Raw genomic sequence first — 24,974 nt, forward strand, 5'->3', positions numbered from 1 at the left:
ATACATATTATGCATATACACACGTATTAATACATTTGGGTCGCAGCATGTAGAATGAATTAGTCTAAGAGAGAAAACAAGGAAAGATGAAAAGTGTAAAAATAAAAACAGAGGCAAGAATTGGCAAGGGGACGAGCCGCGTGTCCAAGATTCTTCTCAGTTTGTTGGAAGTCCTCCTGCGCCGCTGACCCGCTCTTCTTATACCTCCAATGCGTTTGTTATAGTGCGTGGCCGTTAAGACCATATATTTAACGACGTCCCGATGAGCATCAGGACCGAGTGTTTTATCCAAGAGCGAACGAGTGATCCGGTCGGAAGCCTAGGTTCCCAGGACCCCTGAGAATAAGGGCTTGTGTCGATTACGTGAGAAACTTATTGCATTCTATCACGCACAAAAAGCCCAATAGACTCGGTGATACGCGGTGAGGATGTTGCAAGTCGTTCGACGCCTGGCCGACGCCAGGTGCTCCACGAACTCCCTAAATCGCACCTCGTGAAGTACAAGGTGAAGCAATGACCTTCTGGCAGGTTCGATGCATGCGCACGGCCAGAAGCTGGGAAAGCTCCGGACCGCAGCTTGTCGAAGTTAGGAGGCGATGAAAGTCAAGGAGGTAATTATCGTAGTGACTCCGGCTGGGAATGAGAGCGAACAAGTTGCAGGGAAAATCTGGTCATCCATCGTCCGCGCACCAGGGCAACGATCAGAAGAAGAGCGGCGAGCCGAAAGAGTTTCGAAAAGTGAAGAAAAAGCTCGACCAGGTCAAGGCCAACGGAAAGACCAAGGGTGCTGGTCGGAAGGGACGAAACGGCGGTGGTCAGGAGTCTGGTTCCAGTGCAATGGACGCGATAAGAAGTCTGTACTTTTTCTCTCACGTGAGTAAAATTCAATGACAATTCTCTACGCGGTCACTCGATTGATTTCGTAAATCGTTGGTGTTGGTTTCCTTTAATAACCCGACCGGGACGAATTACGTGCATCGAATGTTATTCCGCAACCATAATTTGTCGAGGGAGAGAATTAAAGACGCGGAACACGAGACGATCGACAACCCCGGCTAAGGTTGAACCCCGCTCGACGCTTAGCGTCTGTTGATATTGACGTGAAAGTGAAATTATGAAATTCCGCCTGTCAAGACAGCGGATCGTGTGGAGAATAATAAATCTCCACTTCCAACAAATGCCCCCCGCCCCCGTATAACGTATCGCCACAATATAAATCCATCATTGCTCCGCCTGTCGTACTTAGTAACGTCTGACAGACAAGCGATGTGTGTTGCCGGCAGGAGGAACTGCTCAGTGACGTGACGTCGGAATTCCGATTTTCACCCGATAGTTGGAATACTCGACCCACTCGACGGTGATTTAATTACCAAATTGCTTGTGGTCATACTTCGAGAATTACACCTCAATGATAATGATGCTTAGGTCAGGACCTTACAGTATCAGAAAACAGGAATTTTCGACAAACTTATATTAGGTCAAGTTTATTGGATACTATTCTCAAGAAGCCAAACTAATTAATTGATGTGATTGGAGGAAAACAAAAAAATAAAACAAGTAAACATAGATCAAATCTTAAGGGTAGACCACATTGTAAAAAGAAATTTGCATTTTCACTTACAATATTATTATACAAGCTAACTTATAAGTTTTTTACATCGAGAATTGTCTCATGCTAAAAAAATGTTTACACAGTCTTAAATTTATTTTGTACGACAGTATCTTAATTGTTTTTACAGTATTTTAGATCAGTTTGGTGAGGGAACGAAAATTGTTTGTCATCAAACGTGCATATTTGTAAAAATATTGGGATTATCTTTTTAAGACAATTGAACCGTTTTTAAACGTTTCGCGAAAGACTGAGGGCAATGCCAAAACGAAATTTATGATATAGGTGAACAGAGTGAAAACAGATAGCATCGTCTTCAGGCTTCATCGATTAACGGCGGCACTGCTGTTGATATTTTCGATAACAATCAGCACTCGGCAAACCGTGGGGAATCCAATCGACTGCGATCATACAAGGTAAACTCATTCAATGACCAATCACTGGCATCAGACCTTATAACTTTGACCTGACCGCTAATATTTGTCTTTAATTGTAATCCTTATGGTCCAGAGATATTCCCGTGAACGTGTTTAACGCCTTCTGTTGGGTGCACAGTACATATTTCATAACAGCCGCCATGCTGGGTTTGAGTGGTATAAACGTGGCTTACCCTGGCGTCGGACCCTCAAGACATCAACATCCCCAAGGCGAGCACTCGAGCGTCGTGAAACACGTGAAATATTACCAATGGGTAGCCTTCACGCTCTTCTTTCAGGTACATATACATATGCATATAATCTCTTACATGTAATATCGTTAACGATGCGATAGCAGTTTTTTCCCTCTGAAGCGAAGGCGAAAGTAGTTTTGATAGTAAATATGTACTGCTGGATATGAACTGTCAGGTATATCAGCAGAACATACAGAGTTTCCCTTTGTCGAAAGAAAATGAGGTAAGTTTCGGTGTGTTTTCGCAACTTCTAACTAGGGTATGGCAACGGTGAGATATCAAGAAAGTTCTACTCTTTGGGACGTTGAATTTGGACGTACATGACCTACATCCTTCTCTCCCAAACTTGTTTTGTACAAAGTACCGAAATGTCGGCTCGTTGATATGATCTGTTCAAATTTCTGAACGAAGTGTCTTCTACGCTGTATGTCTATGACGAATTACCTTGATAACGTATTATTTAACTATACTACGTGAATTATACGCAGCCTTACCAATTTCGTCGTCCATTATACAAGACCCTCAATACTGTCACGAATAACTGAGCACGAATGAAAAGAAAATTTGCAATCCACGTACAAGTCGCTTGAAACATTTATTTCACTGACACAAATATGCAAGTTGAGTTAACTCAGGTGAGAAATATTCCAACTGGAACTTGGATAAAGCACCTTGTGTTTTTTTGGAACCAATTAAACATTTTGTAGGTTTCAGGACTACAAGTCATGAATAAGTTTGATCGTGGACTATTTTTATTTATTGTTTACCAAATATATGAAATCATTGTAAATCGTCCGGAAATTGTGTGACCAAAAAAAAAGGTGTCAATAACCGAACGCCGTGCAAGATATTTTTTTGCAAACGACATACGCGCAGGTTTGACGTTTGACGTTTTGTGTTAGTGGGTTGCCTGGCTACAGAGTAAACTTAGACGTAAATAGTGATCGGAATTTTCAGAATAAACAAACCGAGTTCACTTCCTTCTTTATATTTGACCAAAGTTACAATATTTTTATTTTCCACGTGTATTGTTAGCTAACAATAAGAGAACATCTTTTCGCCTTACGTAATCAATCATCGTTAGTATCACCACCGACAATTTAGAGGTTTTAATAACGTTTCGCCTTTGCTGGCGTTTCTTTTCGCATGACTCGTAAACTCCTGTTACTTGATTCCATTAGGAACAACAGCCTCGGGCCCGACCCACCAAAGTGAAAATCTGCGAATATGTAGAGGTCGGTAACTGTGTTCCCGGACTCTTTGAAAGGGCACAAGGGTTTGACCCTTCCTCGGGCAAAACTCGAAGCTTGTAACCGACAGATTGCGGTCGTAATACAAGATATCATATCGTTGGATTACGCTATAGAATTGGACCGTAATCTGACCGTTGCGAAAGCGGCATCGCAGAAAATACACAAGTGTAATAATGTAATAATAATTTCTCCTAAGGTTTACGAGAGCAATATATTCGCTGCAAGAGATAACGATCGGCTTTTAAAAATAAAATCGACGTCTGATCGACGGGCGCCTGCACTCTCTGCACGAGAAGGGGTTGGTCGGTGTTACAAATTGATTTGGCTACTTAGAGTGGTAATTTATGGGAAATCCTAGAGAGGATGATATAGCCACGGTCCTCTTCTGATCTCTTGCGTAACTGATCGTTATAGCTGAGAATTACGTGCGTCATCAAACCTGCGTCTACAAATACGTAATTGCAATCGTCGTCCATCGAGTCCCCAATTACTTATAAAAACAGTGTAGTTAGACAATTGTCGATGCATGGATTCGTCCCTCAAATGGTCGAGGCGACGATCATGTATCGGTGATAATTTCGACCATGCAACTACTCGCCCGGAATATTATCAAACAATGCGCTATACACGCGCTTGAGAAATTATTGAGGACGCGTATATATCGGAGTCATTACTCGAAAATTGATGTGACACCTGTCACTATTAATTGTCAGTAGGCGAATTGTTGCCCGCCGCTGTACTAACACCGAGCGTTATTACCAGGGTAACAGTGCACGATTACACACGCTGTCGTCCAGAAATATACATAATCGAACGGTCAACACGCTTTCGTTTTCTAGTTTTCAAACTCCCTGTGAGCCACATTTCGTTGGTATCAGGCGTGGGTCGTATTGTTAGCAGGTATTTACAGCCGAGTCGTGAGACACTTTAATAAACAATCCTCCATGGTCACGAAATGATTGACGATTGTTGCTTCGGAAATTTTCAGAACACTACTCTGTTGTCTTAATGATCAAATAATCCGACGAACGGTCCGACGACGGTGCATATTGGCACTGCTGTGTCGAGTGATGACTAAATTCTCCTCTCGAGCCGGTACTTTAGATTTTTTAAAATGGTGGCGACTCTTGCATTTTATCTAAAATTGAACGGAAATATGCGGATCAATCTTCATTCAGCAATTAATTCAAACCTCGTGCGGCTCCTTTCCTGCTGATCAGCCGAGATTGATCTCGAACAAGTTTTTCTGTTTCTTCTATCTGTTTTAGATATGTAGATTTCGACAGCCGTAAACCCTCGCTGTTCGTCGTGTTTTTTTTTTTTTTACGATTTTTTCGATTAGCTCGTTTCGCAATTTTTATGTAGTCTTCTTATTTTCAGGTAAACATTACCCCGATTTAACTAGCTACAATTCAAACTTAATAAAAACAAATTCACATTCTTCTTTCTTGTACGTTTAATAGAAGCCGCGTTTCGAGCTCCGAAGGATTACAAAATGTTCAGTATATTCGGAAAATCGGAATTAGAAAGTATTTCAAAGCTGCTAAAAACTTTTGAAACTTTGAAAAACCATACGAAACCTTAATCCTGGAATTCAATGCGAGCTCAGTACGAAGAAAATCGACATACGGTAACATTCTCTGGAGAGAATGGCAAAGAGAAAAATAATTATTTATATTCGTGTTCGACTGTGAAACAGTCAAACCTGAAACAGTTGAAAAAGCAGTACCTTCCCGATTGTACTTCTGTTGACTTCTGTTGACGTCCGTTGACTTCTTTCCGTTGATCCAGCATGGCTCCTGGAGACTAAGGATAGGAAGACCGCGGATGCCACAGCTATGTAGTGGAGGAGAATATTTTTAGAAATCTTTATAATCGACTGAAAATACACGGACTAAAATTAAGTCACTATTTGACTTTTCGTATTCGTCGATCCGCAGGCGTTGTTTGGGCGTCCCGTACGAATGTATCATTTATCTATTTCTGCGGAAATAAGCGCGAAGCGTAAATCTATTCATTAGACGATGAAGGAAGAGAAAAAAACAACAGTATCCTTGAGATTTATCGCGCGGCTTAGCCGATCTCACGAATAATCTTTCACAACAATCGTGAATACACGTTATAATTTCATCGGACGCGATGCGCCGAGTTGGAAGCGTAAAACGATGGGTATAGGACCATGGGTGGACAGATATATGTCCCTGCGTCGCCGAAAGATCCCACGGGCATAAATACTGAAAGTGACAGGAGGGTGAATTTGTTGCTTTGCGGGCAGTCGTCGTGATGTACCCTCGGGGCCTCGGGAAAATCAAGTATTACGTTTATTTTTTACGCGAAAAACTTTAATTTCAAGGCTCTGACGCAACTCCGAGGGCAATCGCACGCGTATATCCATCTGCAGCCACCCGTGCGCTGCCATCAAGTTTTAAGATAATATGTAGTAAATTCCGCAACTTTATATAGTACAACGTCATAACAGCATATGTCATATAGGTATATGTAGATGTACATAACTACCTACGTTACCCCTCGTTGCGGACAGCGCATGGGGCGTATTTTCGAACGTGTATTTGCGTCTTCAGCTTTCTATCCGTTTTGTTCAGTTTTTATAGCTAACGGAATGCCGCTAACGATGAGCTTCGAAAAGGGTACGGAGTCGGACGTAGAAATATGTATTTTAGTTGCACTGAAATACACGTGCTCGAATTATTTCGGGTATGTTTGATACTAAAGTCTGGGTAAAAAATACAATTTTGCGGCAAAACTCTAGAGATATTGCAATATAATACTGGCAATCATCACAGAATTAATCACTCTGCAATATTGAAAAAATATTCTTTCCAATCTATGGACCCATTTCACAGCAGGTATATAGAGTCTGCGTATAATCGGTTCTGCTAAGCCGTGAGATATGCTTGTGATAAAACAAATTTATAATATTTCACGGAATTAAATCGTGGAAGAGGTGTTTTTTCAAAGTCCGAATCAGTTAAAATTCTAAGAACAATATATTACGCCAATGTTGTAAAACAGTGTGAAATTAGTTTGAAAATTAAAAAGTAACAAATCACAAAGTTGAAATAGAAAAAAAAAAATACGAAGAAAAAAACATGCGCACGCACACACGCGATAATTTTCTAACTATACATCAAAGAAAATCTCGCAATTCATTCATATTTTTTATTTCACTCGGGTCTCTGCTGAAAGAAATGTGGGGACAATCTGACGCGTGCATGTATTTTTTTTTATCTCTGGTCAAGTCACCTATTTTTATGAGAAAACAGGCTATAATAATCATTGCTTGTCCGATTATATAATTAGTTATCACAACTATAAAATAAAGTTGCCCCCTTGGGTGTGCTATCTTTACGGTTAATTTAACTGTATATTCTTTCAAGAGTGCAATTCGAGGTGGGAAAAAGTATTTTTGCTATATCTTTAATCGGAAATTTGTATTCAAATATCTTTGAGATTTTCTTTAATTAATTGAAAAAAAAAAATTCTGAAGCACATAAACGGGTGGGAATTTTTTTTTTTTAACAAGGAAACGAAGGAAGGGTTGATTTAAAAACTTGTCGGTAAATCCTATGTCGTCAACGATGACCGTCATCGGGGGCGGAGACGTACGCTAAAAATTGTGGGCCTCAAATTGCAGGCTGTCGGAATTCCGCAGTTCCGCGTCCCCGCATCTGCGAGGCGCGGCAGATCGCTACTTGTAGTTGAATTTTGATAGCTAATACTTGATAAGAGCTTTTGCTTGGCTTGATTCCGAATACGCGGGGCGCGTGGTCCTATATAAAACCTGGCTTTCACAAGTATATGCCTGTCCGAGAGCGCGCGCTCGACTTGGACTTTGGGATCCGTTCTATTCCTGGAGCCGCTTGCCTCCACCTCTGGTCCTCCACGGAGGGACCGGGCCGTCGAGTGCGTGGCCAGCCAGTCAGTCTGTCGGCTCGCCTTTAGCCGAGAGATTTCCAAAATTTATATCGTCCGTCGTCTAGTATCGAGAGTTTTGAAAGTTGGTTTTGACGGTGGACGAATCGCGGTTGGCGGTGCGCGATCAGTTCGACTATAATTTGGCGTCGCCGGGTTCGACGGAACGTGGCGAGATCGGAACTCCCTGCGAAGTGGGTTGGACCAGAATATTATTCACTTGACCCAACGCTAAAGGAACTTGGCAAACTCGCCCTTTTCGGGGGTTGAGCTGCGATCGAGGGGAGAGCATGCGACAGAAATCAAGGTCCTCGTTTCAGCGCTCCTCTACCCAGGTGCGGAAGATACGGTCAGTTCCGGACCGCGGTCACAGAGTGAGTGGGAAATCTGAAATATCGACTCGCCGCGACTGTCAGATTTGGTAACGAGGAAATAGCCGCGGAACAGATACGAGGCTTGCTGCTTTTCAAATTAGAGGAACTTGCATTCCTCAAAGTTACGGATTTTTCAACCGTTTGAAAACGCTCCGCGTTCACCTCCGCAGCTCGTCGACTGGTTTGAAACAATCTGACGTCGCGTTCGATAAACTTTGGGTATCCCGTTGCGTCATGACGCGCCAGCGAGTAAATAAACGATAACTTGCGACCAGAAGCCCGAGGCTGGTTGGATTCGTTGAAAAAGCTTTGTTCCTCGAAGATGGTGGGGTTTCGGTAGACGAAGATCCGGTCGTGTCAGCTTCCTGGAGTACTTACGTAGCGTGAATCAGAGCCGCCCTGCCTGCCGCCCACGAAATTGTTTACTATTCGTTGATATATTTACGAGAGATGTTGTACGGGTTCTCCCGGCTATAGCCTCATTTCTTGCCATCGATGCAAGTATTCCTTCCTCGCCGTGTTAAATCACCGCAAGACTTGCCCGCGGCCTTTCGGGATAGCTCGCCCTCTGTACTCGTTGGTATACAATATCCTTGCGCGCAGGAGAATTGAGAGAATCGCGGATTACCGACGAGAAGACGCTGAGCCCCGAGCTCGCCTCGGTTTCCGCTCTATTTCTGTAATTTCTGTCCTCAAAACATTTCTGCGCGAGGGTACGATCGGGATTCATATGCCCACTTAGTCTTGGTCGCGAATTGCATATGTAGTACGCGGAACAACGAAAATAGCATCGTGACTCTAAGCGTAGGTACAATAGAACAAAATGACCCGGAGAAGAGAATCAAGAGACAGGCTGATGAGAAACAGCGTTCCAACCGCATCATTCCGCGGCCGCGCGTCGGACTAGAGAATCAGAGCTTTATTGTTACTACAATTGTGTAACACGGAAAGCGTCGAATCGGGTTTACTCGCGCTGGTAACGACAGCTTTCGGCATCGATTCGACAGTCTTATCTCTTCTTCTTGACGCCGGCGTTGCCATTGTCATCTTTCTTATTTTTCGTTCTCCCAAGGTTGCGTTCGCCGCCACTTCGGCAGTTAGTGGAACAGAAAAATAAAATAAAATTAGGTCCCCCTGCCGAGCGGCGTTTTCATCGAACCCTAACTTTGCTTTGGTTTTCGACTGTCGTAAAACTGTAGGAAACGAAGGGTGAGGGAAGGGCTACATCTAGGAACTTTTTCCGGAACGAGGGCAATTTGTCAAGTTGGAAATTAGTCAAAAGAGTTTGAAATATTGGACACCACTAAGACTCCGACCGCCCTGTCGGCGAGATCGCTGGCATTTTCGGGTACCCGGTTTTATCTATAATACGAGGAGGAGGATGAACGACCCGAGAACACCCGCTTGGTCCTCGAAGAATCTTAGCGGAATGGAGACAAATAACACGTGATGATCGCCCCGCTCTCTGACAAGATTAATCTCAGCCCATCCGTCCGTTCGCGCTCGCGTATAACGTTGATGTCGCAGGAACACCTGAACCGCGAAAATAAAGGAGCGCGCTCGGATACGGCGCGGAAAATTTGCACACGTGTGCCGATAACTTTGTGTGAAAAAATCGACGTATACGCCGCAGTGTAACAATCGTCTAGTTCCTTAAAATAAAACCCATTAAAACCATACGACTCGATATGAGAACAATTAAAGTCGCCCTAAAACGTTCGAAGTACGGAATATCGTCGGCAAGGTGCTTCGCAGCGAGTGCCTGGACAAATCTGCAGGTCGCAACGCGGAGAACTCTGGGACCCCCGGTGTCTGAGGATTATTCGGTAATATTCTGCTCAACGGCAGAGACGAGGACCCGCTGCGCGACGGGATCGTAGTGCGTCAAGATGTTGGACATATTTCGCGGTCTGAAGAACCTCATCAAAGTTTCCCACATCCACATCGATTCGGCGGTATTCAGACTCCACTACAGCATCACTGTCATGCTGCTCGTCGCCTTCTCCCTGATCGTTACGACCCGGCAGTACGTAGGCAATCCGATAGACTGTATTCACAGCAAGGACCTGCCCGAGGATGTCCTGAATACCTACTGCTGGATTCACAGCACCTACACGATAACAGCGGCCTACAAGAAGAAGGAGGGCTCGGAGGTTCCATTTCCCGGGGTCGACAACTCCAAGGCCCATCCGGAGAGTGAGAAGAAGGTCTACAGGTACTATCAGTGGGTCTGCTTCATGCTCTTCCTCCAGGTAACTCTCACTCAACCCTCAACCGTTCAATCTTCTCACAGCTTTGCACTCAGTTTTATTTCAACCGGGCGTAAATCCGCCGCAAGTCTTTATCGCCTGTGTCGACCTCGACCGATGTGAGGTGCGAAAAAATTGCGTTATAGTTCTGCCCTTACAATGTGTCGACGGCCAGGCATCGCCTTGTAAGCGAAACTTCGATATCGGTAAACATCGATGTAAACTTGGGCCGGTTTGGTTTCAAACACGCCGAAAAGATGCACTCGATTGAATTAGGGACCCCCTTTCATCAGTCTTCGCACCCTCCCCGATGCTTCTAGAGTTTACATTTCCTCCGGTATTCCCGCGACTCGTTAATTAACCGCCAACTCCTTTCATCTCCGGTGCTCTGATCCTGAGTTGAACGATTTTCCCATCGGACGGGAACATTAGTCTGAATTTCCGAACGAGCGAAGTCACTTGTAACATATCTATATACACTCTGGCGTCAGCCTAAGTGTCCATCGCGGTTGATGAACGATCTTTCGGCGTCACTATCAAAGTCAAGCAGTTCGTATCGGTCCAGTTTCTTCCTTGACAAAGTTGTGCTGCAGATCCGGTTGGTTTTAGCAAAGGAATTTATGTCAGCACTACGAAAGAAAAAAAACCTCATCAGTCTCTCACTAAATCTTCAATACAAAAAGGCAGAATATTTTCAGTCAGGAAAAGCATGGATTATATTTTTCGCTTACAGAATCTTCTGCACATTGGTTCAACAGATACACGAGGTACGGCGAGCCGATATAAAAGGCTTACACCCTTCTTAACGTTTGGCGAATCTTCTAACATAGCCGCGGGGCTGAGTGGCTTCAATTGTATCGAAGTAGCCCAGGATGGTGTCAAGGCTGAATTTCCGTTAGACAATCATAATTACACGGAAAGTAATATATTGTGACCATGTGTAAATGGAGTCGTTGGGAAGGTTACATATGAAAAGGTGGTGGTGGTCGTTGGGTTTGCGGTCACGCGGCTTACTATATCAGCTTATAACCAGACTAGTTCATTGCCAAGAAGGAAACCCTAAACGGGCATATTTCTCATTTAAGCGCCGCTTCCTTCGCGAGTCTCGCGATCACTGGGTTGTGTCACGTGTGCCAATAATGATCAAGGATACAACGCTAACTATTAATGCGATGGAGTCCGGTGGAACGGCACAGCTTTATCAATTATATCTATTTCCAGCGGTCAATTCAGCTGCATCGCGAGTAAGACGTCAAGCATTGAGAGGTGCTAACTGGATTTTTCTGTAATAAATAATTTCCACGCTTGAAAATCTTAGCGCTGGAGGACAAGTTGTTTCGATATAAAATTTTAGAAATTGATTTTTCGATGGATAGGCATTTGCAATACTCCTGTGATGATTTTAGATCTTTCGAGAAGTTCAATTTAAACCGATTGACGTGTACATAGTATTTCAAAGCAATAGCAAAATTTTTGTCGGCAATAGACAGCTAATAATCGACCTACGCGAACCGTAGCGTAGCTGTTGTCGAGGGTATACAGATCGTAAAGAATAACCCCTTGTTTCGCGTGGCGCGCAGCACCTTTCATCAAACTTCGAATCCGAGGTGTAAGTATCAGGGGAAGTTTTCCGGCCAAGGCCGGAGCAAGCCCTGCCTCACGTCTGACCCGCGTGCTTTTCCAACAATAGTTTGACAATGACCTGGATGTCTAATTTTCGGTGTCATCTGAGTCCAGCAGGTGTCGTCGCACCCTTTTCTCTCGTATTTTTGCATCAACGACTCGTAACGCGATGAATGATAAGAGGCTGCACACGCGTCGCTCATCAGAGAGAGCCGCCAAGTGATGCGCGAGGTTTGACGATCGTCGCACACTTTAGCGAACTAGACAAATAAGCATAGTGAAAAATACCTAAGTTCATATCAATATTTTTCTCTCTCTCCTTTCTTTACTCTTGAAAATGAAATCGGAGAACACGTGATAATTTATTTATGAACGATAATAAATAACGCAGTCAAGGCGCCACTGTACAAGCGAACCGCGGTTATGTATCAAATTTTGTTCAATTTTAATTGGATCTTGTACGAGCCGCGTCTCGAAACGCAATAATTTTCGGACGCTAATAGACCGGAGGCTCATTAAAGCTATGGTTGACGATCTGCAAAACTTCTGAAGTTTTCCGAGTATTTCACAACCGGGTAAGAGTCATCATGCATGATCGCAAATGAGAACGGCACGGACACAGAGTCGCAGATCAAAGTTTCAATGTGGAAATGAGTCGAAGAGATGAGAGTGGGTTTGATTCTTCCCTGTCCTCGAGTTTCAATGTCGAAATTCATTTATACGTTTTTCTACCGAGCCGTGCGGCGCCGAGCACCTAATTGCAAATAGTTCGCGTCGCTTTTCACTCGAGATGAGCGAAAATGAATTCTACGGGAGTTGTAGGCAAACTACACGTACACACATACATATATACTTAACACTTGTAAGTTGGTACGTGGCCGCGGGGCGGAAAACACAATTACACGCGTGACGAAGCGCCGCGTTTGCGGGATTTAAACGCTCTGCAAAACACGTCGCCGCGTGCAGGCTCCGCTTTAATAAGCCAAGCTCAACACTTCCGGTTCAGTCGCTCACACCTTCTTCGTCACCGTGCTTCTGCCCGCCGTCGGCCACTCGACCGTACGCGTCGTGCCGCTATTCCTTGCTTGCTTCCTCGCCTGACCGCCACGATCCTTTTCTACTTGACTTTCGAGCGTCTGACCGCAGGTCATCTATCACTACTATTCGAAGCTGCACGTCAGGGGACTTGGGTCCGAGAATGGTTCGAGAGCAACAGACCTGACTTTAACGGTGATAGAACGCCTCGCTCAAACTTGGCCGTCGCGACGCGTCGCGTAAATCCCACAAGCATCTGTATTGCTCGAGGCTCAGGGGTCGTTTTCTTCGAGCGGTTATAGCGAGAGGAGAATTGCCCAGACACGGTATGTTAATTTGGTATCTTTTTTAGGAAAAGCTAGTACTGTCATTTTGCGGCCCTCCTTTTCTCGCATGTCGTTTTGCAGTTCGGATTTAATACGTCAAAGGAATGTTACGATAGTGCCTCGAAAGTGCGAAACTTACGTTCAATCCTTTCCACTGGGGATAAATTATAAAAGAAAATAAAGCTAGTAAAACAAAAAGACAATTACAGTATTGATAGAGACGTGCACGTTGAAAAACGTTTGAAGTTTTCTTCTCACATCTTAAACATCGTTTTTCAAACGGTTCTTTCAAATGTCTTGCACACAGTTGTAACTTGGAATATGTTATTGTTAGAAATGTTCTGGCTTTAGAGTCGTTTATTAGGAAACTTCGTTTGTTCAGTGATACGTGACGATAAAAATTACCCGATTACAACGGGCGCTATTCATCAAAGAGATTTTTATTATTGTGCCTTTTGGAGCGTAACTAAACAGTAAGGAACCACGTTGAATATACGTGATGAAAGGTCTATAAGAAGGAGTTACACCATATTAAATGGATGTATATCCAGGCAAGAAGTGCAAAACATATTTAATCAACTTTGGCCATTTTTGCATCGAGTCTCACGGTTGTACTTAAATTGAAATACGGTCTCTACGTATCTGGAGGTATAAACGTGCAATTTATGTTTAACAACATTGTATAATGAGTGAAGGGTCAAAAGCAATACCCAAGCAGGGTGGATTTGATGTGGTGAGTATAGCGAGCGCTGCGGGGTAGCTTCGAATATTTTAATTAAAAAACAAACAAAAAACGTATAACTCAGTTGTTCTCGGTCTTGAATTCCAAGCTTGTATCCGACCCTGGGCTTTTTCCCGTTGTACCAAGTCAACGCAAGTATTATTCAGTACAACGTAAAATTGCTGGTACAAATGGAGACGTTAAGACTAAAATTATGTAGAAAAAGTAACTTGTAACAGCTGGCTTAAATTAACAGCAAAGCAAAATGAAATGGAGCAGGACTCCACGAATTTCTGAATCATTCTTGCAAAACGAACTAAATCATTCGGAAGACGCCACGGTTATACGCTTTCTGGGAAGCGTTCGTAAGCGGGGGACAACGATCCATTGGTTTGTTGCGTTTGTGAAGACCTGTGACTAAGCCACGTACGCATTCTGACGTGGGCGAATTGAGACAAGAGTGCTTACCACTCAAGATGACTCTTATAGGCAACGTCGGAAAAGCGGAAGAATTATCGATGTCGAGAGCGTGCTTGAGGCATCGTTTATATGGCGACGAGAGGAATTGACGCGAATCACATTCCTGCCACATGCTGGTAGTATTCACTGTTTTACTCGTCAATTTTATTAGGGTGTAAAACAGCTTCGCATCGAGGATGTTTATTAATTATCAATAGTTAATTAATCGTGCCGTAAATTCCTGAGTGGCGGATTGAACATAATGAAGTGCAAACATGCCCGGTACCTTTCCACAAATAATACCGTGCCGAAATTTTTCTACCACCATTTCACTCTCAAGTCTGCCTTTGTTTATACGAGGCAAATAAAGCTGGATAAGCGAATGAACAATAAATAATCGTTAAGAACCGACTCGCACACTTATATGATAATTGACAAAACGTGTCAGAGTGTCGGTCGGTTTCAAAGTCCATTATCGATGCTCCCAAAAAGATTTAGCTAATCTTAGCATCTAAGGCCTCCGAAAAGAGCACTCTTCAATCATATAATCCGTACATAAACCTATGTACGTATACATATTTACCTACGCAGGTCGATCCTGCCCGGATACCTACAGTATGCTTGGCTTAAATCTATTAGGAGGTACACTTCTTAAGATTGATTTCACCTTTCACATGACACAGGGAGTTGGCTTACACGTTCCTCTTATTCCTTCCCTTGCCGTCATCCGATCATCTTCATCCGGTTATCGACAATTTGCAATCGAGAATGCGATAATCGACTGTATTTCACACAGTAAATTTGGAACACTGTGCCGACTTCAAGTCTTTGCCATTAGGCCGTGTGAACTTTAATCCCTTTCTTCTCTAGTTGTCGTATCATATCTGCTTCACGATCTCTCATCCGTTCCCATTTCGCCAAGTTTTTGGGAGTTGTTAATTTCCTGATCAACACTACCGCACCCGGCGCACCTAGTTAATCTGAAATCTCAGCCTGGTTGGCACCCGTTTACAAGACTCTATGAGGGCCAGTATTGGACGGAGATAATATAAGTCGTGTCTTGCGTGTAAGTCGTCCTAGACTTGTAGTAGTCGTAGTTGAGGCCAAGGGAACAAGGGAGGCCAAGGGGGGCCAAGGGAGGCCAAGGGAGGTCTAAGGAGGCCTCTCAAGTCTTTCTTCAGTCTTCTAACAGCTCGGCTCTGTGTTCCACGTGTTTATTCCGTCCTAAGATTGTGTTCCTTACCTTGCTTCTACATCGTTACTTCTCCATTCTTCTTCATTTCCTCCCAGACCGAAACTATCACAGTTGCATGCTACTTGCTTGGCAATCTGTGAGCGCCCTGCAGGATACCAATTGCTGTCGAGAATTGTAAAGTGCAGCAGTTATCCAATCAGCAAAGCGGAGAAGTATCGATAAGGAATCAGAAAGAATTTCAGCTGATCGTACTGTACCTGAAACCTTGACTTGATTGAGAAGAAAATTCAAGAGGCTGCAACCGTCAAAAGAATACAAAACAGTGAAGGTGGAAAGATGCGTTTGTGAAAATGTTAATAAGAAGGGTAAAGTTGCGCGTCTACAGTCTGCCTCTGAACTTGATCTTCGATCGGAATAATAATTTGTCTTCCGTGATCAATGTGGTGCTGATCCCCGGCTGGATTGACACTTCTTAAAGTCAACACGCGCGGCAGAAGCCTCTATGTCACGGAGGCTGAACACTGCGAGTGGTTCCGACGGTGAAAAAGCTAAGGGATTTGCATCCCTGCTTGAAAATTTAGGGGGAGCATGCCGATCATGCTAAAAATGATCGATATTTTTGGCTCGATCAGATCGTTGTTCAAGGTCCAGCGGGTTTCTGAAGACACGCTGATATTCCGACTACATTACCGAGCCACAGTCGCTCTACTATTGGCTAGTTGCTTGACCTTGGCATGCAAAAGCCTATCCGGATCACCAATTCACTGCGAGGCTGCTGGTTCTGTCGACAAAATAGTATTGGAGACGTTTTGCTGGTTACACACGACGTACAGCATGGTACACGCGTTCAACATGAGCCTGGGTCAGGCGGTTCCTTACCCGGGTGTTTTCAACAGTAAAGCTGTCGTACATGGCCCTGGTCCACAACCCTTGGTCAAACAGCACAAATACTATCAGTGGGTCATCTTCGCACTTCTCTTCCAAGTAAGCTGCGGTTTATCTTTCCGTGTAAATACAACATGAAGTAAATGCAACGGCCGATATGTATTGTGCCCTACATTCATCTTGCGGTACCTAACGCAATTTTCGCCTATTAGCTGTCCAGTCTTCTGAATCCTAATTCGTGAGGTCTACTTAAAATAAAACAAGTCGTGGCCAAATGCTGACCGCATTACGTCTCGAAGGCTTTTAAAGTCTGCTACGAATTCTCTAGGCTAAGTCCATTTTAGGCCAGGCCGAGAATAGTATTTTTCTTTGTACCTGATTTAAAATATTGTTGTTAGAGATTTTGGCTACATAATTTTTTCAAAGAAATCTGCGAGGTACTTTTAAACTGATCACAAGAAGAGACGACTCGTTCTTGTATATTATATTTCGTTTTGCTCGTACTCTAGGTCGTACACTATCATTTTTTTTGCTCTTTTAAGTGGGTAAACCGTATATAGAACTCCATAGGATATTTGTAATCTACATCGCTATGTCATGAACATTGTTGGGACTATTGATTTGCACGTTTGAAAGAACATTCGTATCCCAGCTTATTAGCGAAAGGGCAAATGCATATCGATGGGCGACACGAAAATTGAAACGAATTGGTAATCCTGTGTCACAAGCCAGTGCCACCTGTGTCGTAACGTAATTGCGTCTTTACAATTGTGACCGGTGATTGAAAATGGATCGCTGTTACGCAGAGTACATGATGTACAGGTTGGGGAACAGGTGAAAAGTTTTTGTTCATAATTGCGTTATCAAATCCCTTTCTGAAGCAGTAATTTGTTTCTGTCATTTGCACTTGGCAGAAATTCATGGTCTGTAAAATTTCAAACTACGCAATACTCCAGCAAGCAATTGGTTCCAGGTTCAACATGCTCTTAGACCATTTAATATAGCGTGGCTCGTATCCACCTTTATTGCCACTCGTACGTAGAACGGCGTCGTTCTCATATCCGGAAAGATTTTATATGAACTTTTAATATTTCGAGAGATGAATTTGATCAAGAGGCGAAAAGTAAATCTCCGCACGTGACAGCAGGAAGCTTCTGCTTCCTGTTTTCTTAGGCTGACAGTTGCACGTGCAGACACCGTCCTTCTTGAAGTTAACCATCATTCTCAAAACATTAGTCTGAAACACACATTTCTATACACATTTATTGATCCTGTCCAATATCGTCATTCGTACTTTTGAGCGCGTACATTTATTAGATCAAAGAGAGGCAATACATACGATAACTGGAAGCTATGCTATTATGGAACAAGATCCAGTTACTCGAGCGCTGAAAGTTGAAAAATGGCATTCGTATGTACGTCCGTTTTACACATCCTCCACACCCTTGGCATCAGAGGAAGATGAATGCCAAAATGAAAGTGATAAGTGAAATATATCGGTAGCCGAGAGTAAGATTAAAATTATTCTTGGAAACGATATAATAACTTGCAAAGTGGAGGTAAAAGGATGCCAAAGCGTGCTCTAATGGCATCCTAAAACACATCCTCTGTTTTATGTAAGTCGAGGTAAGGCGGTATGTGCGAATCCAGTACTTAGGGTCCACATGTTTAGGTCAAGCGGCTAGTAGTCGGTGGCCGATACGAACGCGGGCGACGGAACTGTAAGATTTGGAGTCGCGCCAAAAAGCTTATGATATGGAAAAACTTCAGCCTCGTGCGCAGACGCGCGAACGTTGAATACGTGTTTTGTTTCTCGCACGTGAACGTAGGTGCATTGACACCGGCTTTAAAATGTCTGTGCAAACATGGCGAACAATCGACGTGTGATTAGAAACTATTATTATTGCACGAGATGTGGATCTTTATTTCTGTACGTGCAACTCGTTGAGATACTTTAAGCGTTGTTTTCGTTTACCAAACTTGGCCAATTCTGTTACAGGCAATTCTGTTCTACACACCGCGATGGTTGTGGAAAGGATGGGAAGGTGGGAAGATCCACGCGCTTATGATGGATCTGGATATTGGCATCTGCTCAGAAGTCGAAAAGAAACAAAAGAAGAAGCTGCTACTAGATTATTTGTGGGAAAACCTGAAGTACCACAACTGGTGGGCGTATAGGTACTACCTCTGTGAGGTTTTGGCCCTCATTAACGTCATTGGTAAATAACTTATTCCACGAAGTTCGAGCACGCATGAATTTTTACTTTTTTTTTTGTTCCTTTCGTTTCTCCTTTCCTCTGTTGCTAGCCCGGCGTAATTCAGTATGACATACATAGGTGCCGGGTGAATTGTCCGTCCCAAGTTTAGCGATATGTACGTACCCTATGTATATCACTTGACTAGTATTTGATGGGCTATAACGATATAAGCTGATTTTATTCATTGCAAGCGTAAAAAAAAGATCGGTAAATGAATGAACTATTTATAGAGATTTGGCAGGCGTACAACTGGCAACGTCACAGTAATCTTAGAACCAGCTATTAGAACAATGTACCTCTGTGATCTCTAAACGTTTCTTACGACCCAGAGTTTGATCTTTGACTCGTATCAGTCGGCGATGACGCCCCTTGTTCAAACGAGTAGTACATGGTCCAATGGTACATGTCTAGGGTTTTCCCCCCCGGATCTTCCGGCGATGCAATTGGTATCTGACCGAGCGTATTGCTCGCAAGCGACGATTATTGGAAACAGCGGTGTCTGATTTTGAATTCTTTTTTTTGCATAGGTCAAATGTTTCTAATGAACCGGTTCTTCGACGGAGCATTCCTGACGTTTGGTATTGACGTTCTGAGGTTCCTCGAATCTGACCAAGAGGACCGAGTCGATCCGATGATCTTCGTTTTTCCGCGGATGACCAAGTGTACTTTTTACAAGTACGGAGTTGGCGGAGAGGTGGAGAAACATGACGCAGTCTGCATACTGCCTTTGAACGTAGTAAACGAGAAGATTTATGTCTTCCTCTGGTTTTGGTTCCTACTTCTCGGTGCTCTAAGCTTCATGACCGTCGTGTACAGGGTACGTAGGTCGTCCAAATTTTTCAATTTCCGTTCTACTACCTTGTCATAATATCAATCTTGTCAACGGCCTTTGCCTCTAAGTAATCACGAGAATCGTCGGTTTGATATAACGTGCGTCAAGAATCCCGGTATGCCGGAAGTACCGATGACAGCAGTTGACGTCATTACATAAGCAGCCTTCAAAGATCAAGACTCAGTCATGAGGTTATTGGAGGTACGTCGTTACAAATATCGAAATATCGGGCATGCGAACGGGGTAGGAAATACTCGAGGTTTTCAAATTCGTACAGACTGTGAAATATTTTCATACCATTCTTCCGGAGTGGGAGACGCATGGAACTATCTAACAGTGAATCGTAATACTGAGTATCAATAAATAACGCATTGCTTCGGAAATCAGTATCACATTTATCCAAAGTAGCAGCACTTTATCCCTGTAATGAGTCATTTCGCATTTACTGCCGTGCCACGGGGACCATTATCGCTCGAGCCTGGTACCGGACTTTGCAAAAGGTGCAGGCAAACTCAATGTCGTAAAGTTTCGGCGCGAAGTGATATGCGCGTGCAGCTCTGCGGGAAATCCTTGAATCAACATCTCGCGTTGACGACAGACTCCGTCAAGCGTGCATAAGTAATGTTTATCTTTGGCTCGCCACAGATCGTGATAATATTCTCACCACGAATGAGGGTCTACCTGTTGAGACTGAGATTTCGCCTAGTCCGAAGAGAAGCTGTGGAGACGATAGTCAGACGGAGTAAAATGGGAGACTGGTTCCTCCTCTACATGCTGGGAGAGAATCTGGACACAGTGATATACAGGGACGTGATGCACGACCTGGCCAACAAGTTGGCATCGAGGCATCATCACAGCGTCCCCGGCATTAAAGGCGAGCTCCAGGAGGCGTAGCCAAAAACCCGTAAGTTTCGAAACTCATTGAGGCTTGCACTATTTTCAAAAAATCTCATCATCTGCCCCTAGCCGAGGACGAACCTTAACAATAAATTATCGGCGAGGTGCCCGCGAGTTCGGAAAGCAACGCGACTACACGTGACGCGGTTTTGAGGGCTCTGGGCGAGGCGGGGGGCGGTGGGCCGCTCCTATTTGGAGCGCGGCAAGCATGCAGTCTTAAAATATTCCTCTATTGCCCGATAGACAGATAGGAACGGCCACCGGCACCGCTGTGGCGACGGTGTGCGCTAGAGTCTCGTTACCCTGCGGCCCCGAGAAGTTGTTTTATAAACTGGCCATCGGAGCCGGGCGGTCGGTAGGTCTTCGGTCTTTGGTTCCCGCGCTGTTCTGGAGAGAATTGTTGTTTCCCTCATCCGACGAAGAGCTTGGTTCTAAATTTAATCAACCTGCAGTTGCGAGCCTCGATGCTCTATGCCGTTCTTTAACTATTTTTATTATGCCTTTTAACGAATTTTACTCTCTTCCTCTCCCTGGAAAAAAGTTATTGCAGCCATGCCGAGGCGTCTCGTTCTCCTTAGCGACGTTTTAACGGACCGACGCTGGTTCCACGTTTGATATCACTTTGATGTTATGCTAACAATAGTCACGACGGAATGACAGGGCGTTAGGAATGAGCGCCGAGTTTCCGGTGTTCCCATGATGCTCGAAAGACGGATGAAACCCCGGGAGAAGCGAATACTGCGTTGCAAGTATAAAAACAACGTGGGCACGTTATTGCACAGCATATCGTAAATATGGGGAGTAAGTGTTTGGCAATATCGTGAACGTTTTTCGCGGGGTATCCTCTTATAATTCGATTGCGGCAACAAATAATATGCTTAATTATACACTCGGAAGTTATACAAGCTAGTTAAGTTGTTTAAAATATAGTTGGTATACGACGCCGTTAAGGACCCAAATATTAGATGGGCAGACAGCTTCTGGAATCACTCCGTTCGTTTCAATCATGGGTCGCGGGATCGGTAGGCATGAGCGGGAAAAACCAGGACACCGGTAGCACATGTGTATAACGTATGCGTGTGGCGAACCAGACGGTCGGTCGATTCGGTAGGGAGCATCGTACCTCTTCTCGAGTCACCGAGCAGCGGGCGCTCTCTGCCGATCGCAACGGCGAGCCGAATTAATTTAACTCGCTTGTACGCGAGCACGGTTCGTTTGTTGTTTCAGGCTTGCCGTGCCGCTGCTCTCTCTGCCCGTTTGATTCGCCACGGTTAGTAACGCGTCTTATGTTTCCCTTAAGACTTAAAAAATGGCGAAAACTTAAGGGGGCGTTTACGGCCGAAAAATCGGTTTATCGATTTTTTGCATTCTTGTTCGTTTTCATCCCTCCTTCGAATGGGCGCGTTGGGACTTAGTTCCTAAAAAAATTTTTGGGTGTCGAAAACGTTTAATTTGTATATGCCGCATACTGCAACTCTTTCAGAATTTTTAACGCATTATTCTTCACGTTTGATTTTTCAAACCTCAGCGCAATGTTTCTCTAGTTTCTGGCCGATTCACCTGAAACCTTTACATGTTGTTATTTTAAAGTATTTTTCACACGTCGTCATAGAATTTTAGCTAAATTCTCACCCGGGAGTGAGATCTAATAAATTTTGTGTCGAAAAACTGTTAATTTTTTGTCAATATTCGAAAAAATTATATATTTTCGTTCAAAATGAAGGTATTGAAAAAATCCTACGACAATTCGTGGGTATTTACAAGTAGATTACGCCAAGAAAATCCGTGTGCTATGCCACAAATGTTAAGTGAAAAATCTTGCGCGCAATGAATTTTCACCTTTATACACTTTATTAAAATTGCACTCTGTGCATCACCCTGATACATTTAGATGACGAATCTAAGGGGGCAAGTTTATTCTAAAAGATGTAAGAGATATATACCTAAAGCTTCTAGTAATAACATTAGCGATCCATTGTTTTCATATACCAGTCCCAGACGCAAGGCTATCGGTACTGAAGTTATCAATAAAGCCGTTATTCAATTTTGAGAGGGAAAAATGTTCACTCTTTGTTTCATTTAAAGAAAATTTTATTCACATATCTATATTATCAATCAACTGCCCTAACCACTTTCTGTTACATCACACGACACTAGCCAATGAGAGGTTGTGAGGCAGTTATAAATATGTACGAATCGTAGAAGCTGACTGGTAGTATTACGAAGAGACAAAAAAATTCAATCATCGTCATTATTATCACCGCTATTTGAACAAATAAGTTCCGAGTGAATTCTTCGGTGCGCTCAGCATTATCGCAGTGGGAGAACTTGTTGGTTCCAATGATTTCAAACTGTCGATGCCGGACTTGCGAAGTAGAGTTGTAACAGTCAGCGACAGCGCTGACAGAGATCTTCCAGTCGGCGGCAACAGATAGCGACACTTGGTATCAGTTTCCATAACGATTACCTCGTCCTAACGTGCTTCATTTTAATCTAATTATCAGTAAACGCTCGTTCGTGACGGACGCACGTAAATACGTTGCTTTCCTTCATTCTCCCGAGTTGCTTTCTGCTACAAACCAGATCAGAGTCCATCTGCAGTAGGATATTTACCGACCTAGTAAAAGAAAAGTAGTACATCGCAGTCTATCGACCATCGGCTGCCACATAACAATAAGCTAGAGAAAAGCATTTCGGGTTACATAGCGAATAAAAAACAAGAGTCGAAAAATAAAAACAAAATATTTGCCTGAACTCACATACCGACACATTCAACATAGGTACAGTATATGGGTACCTCGCGTTTGAGCTATAACTGAGACGAGTGCTAAACGACGCGATATCGCCCCAAGATGACCTCGATCACGTCCGGGTTACAAGTCGTCTACGATTTTGATCGTTATTTTGACGTGTTCATTTACATCTGACGCAACCGGATCGCATAAGCGTAACGCCTGTAATACGTAAATTGTTCTTATTCCAGACGCCATCAACATCGATTTGTGTCTTCCCCATCGATCTCCAGCCGAGAGCATCTCAACCAACCAAAGGAGTTTCATTATTTATTTGCATCTTATACCAACTTCGTATACCAGGCTACGCATCAAAATGATCTGCCTATGTGTAGGGACGTGTGTAAGAATACGCCTGTCGTTACGAGATTTTGGTAATAATCATGCAAGATAGTCGATATGGGCTTAATTGTGTATTATAATTATTATAGTAACAGGCACTTTAGTACTATACATGATTATCATTATTATTGTTATTATCATCGGCGGTGTCGCCAATGCTAGATCCATAAATTTTATTGTTATCTTTATTCTCATTATTTTTATTTTATTTCTTCATTGTTATTGAGGTATCGCTAATATTACCATTATTATTATTACAATTATTATTATTATCGTTATTTATATCGAGTTTTTAAACTTGAAAAAGACGCGTTTTGTACGAGTGATAGGTGGTAGTTATAGTAATAATTACAGAGAGTGAAAAAATTGACGAGATGAAAATGAAAAATAAAAATATAATCGAGGGGTGTGTGCTCGTAAAGCGCATCGCTATACCTCGATCAAGAAGTGAAGATTTATTTAATGAATAAATCAAATTTTATTTAATAATAATAATAATAATAATAATAATAATAATAATAATAATAATAATAATAATAATAATAATAATAATAATAATAATAATAATAATATCTATATAGTTAAAAAAAGACAACTGCCACTATTGCGCGTGATTCGAAGAGTGTATAGGGATATTAACCTATTTTTAAATGGTACGGAGGACCAAGGTAAATTTCGATAAACATTCTTGCCTTTCGCGTTAAAGTTGCAGATTAAGGCTTCTCGAACAAATCATATTTCCGTTCAATAAATTCAGTGTAGGAGGTTTGTGCAGACAATTAGTTGCAGTACTTGCAGCAAGTTTGTCGTGATTTAAAACCGGTCTGTTCATAAAGCCTACTTATGCGTACTTAAACAACACACGAATACATCAAATACAGTTATACATATGTATATGTGGTGAAAATTTTTACGTATAACGGAAAATGTTGAAACAAAATGAAAAAAGAACAGAAGTGATGCAGTGATATATTCGCATATATATATATCTGCGTGTAAAGTGTAGAGATTGGCGTGAATGAGACGAACGTGAAAAAATAAACGATTTTCAATATAAAATCTGACGTAGTGTTGGTCGATTATTTTGATATCCAATTCACGTGTGGCTTGTGCATATAAGTGGAGAAAAAGCTCTTCCTCTTTACCGGCCTGGCCTCTTGACTCGACGAATAGCGGCTGCGTCGTCGCTGGTCAGCTATAAATGAATAACATTTCAATTTCTTATTTATTCAGAAATCACATACGACCCACAACACGTTTTGAATTAATTCCGCGAAAGTCTGTGGCCCTATATGTTTTTTTATGAATATTTATTATTGCATCTCGTGTTGATCGCGTCAGTACTTTTTGTTTTATTCTTCTCCATCCTAAAAACTTTAAATATTATTAACCTCTTGACGAGAGAGGGATGTTTATAAAAAAATCTTTTATGACCTGACGTCAATATGCTTTATGCTATAATACGATATAATAAAAGCGACTTTTCAGGCCTTCCAAGTGGTAACCGATTGTTTGGTGTGG

General features: G+C 42.9%; 1 protein-coding gene across 4 annotated transcripts; it reads left to right on the plus strand.

Moving 5' to 3' along the window:
• The first annotated feature begins 188 nt into the window (after positions 1 to 188).
• shakB (shaking B) lies at positions 189 to 24,523 on the plus strand. 4 transcript variants are annotated; one of them, XM_046619412.2, is made up of 7 exons: positions 189 to 873; positions 1,895 to 2,025; positions 2,120 to 2,324; positions 18,332 to 18,551; positions 19,118 to 19,407; positions 20,068 to 20,326; positions 23,303 to 24,523. In XM_046619412.2, exons 1-6 carry the CDS (start codon positions 640 to 642, stop codon positions 20,314 to 20,316), a joined length of 1,329 nt encoding a protein of 442 aa, XP_046475368.1. In that variant the 5' UTR covers positions 189 to 639; the 3' UTR covers positions 20,317 to 20,326; positions 23,303 to 24,523. The 4 variants fall into 4 exon arrangements, with proteins under 4 accessions (XP_046475368.1, XP_046475371.1, XP_046475370.1 ...); XM_046619415.2 differs by lacking the exons at positions 189 to 873; positions 1,895 to 2,025; positions 2,120 to 2,324 and adding exons at positions 7,482 to 7,839; positions 9,039 to 10,091 and having other exon boundaries at positions 23,303 to 24,520; XM_046619414.2 differs by lacking the exons at positions 189 to 873; positions 1,895 to 2,025; positions 2,120 to 2,324 and adding an exon at positions 7,482 to 10,091 and having other exon boundaries at positions 23,303 to 24,520.
• Positions 24,524 to 24,974: the final 451 nt, after the last annotated feature.

This window comes from Neodiprion pinetum, chromosome 3, assembly GCF_021155775.2.
Source record: "Neodiprion pinetum isolate iyNeoPine1 chromosome 3, iyNeoPine1.2, whole genome shotgun sequence".
Lineage (NCBI taxonomy): Eukaryota > Metazoa > Arthropoda > Insecta > Hymenoptera > Diprionidae > Neodiprion > Neodiprion pinetum.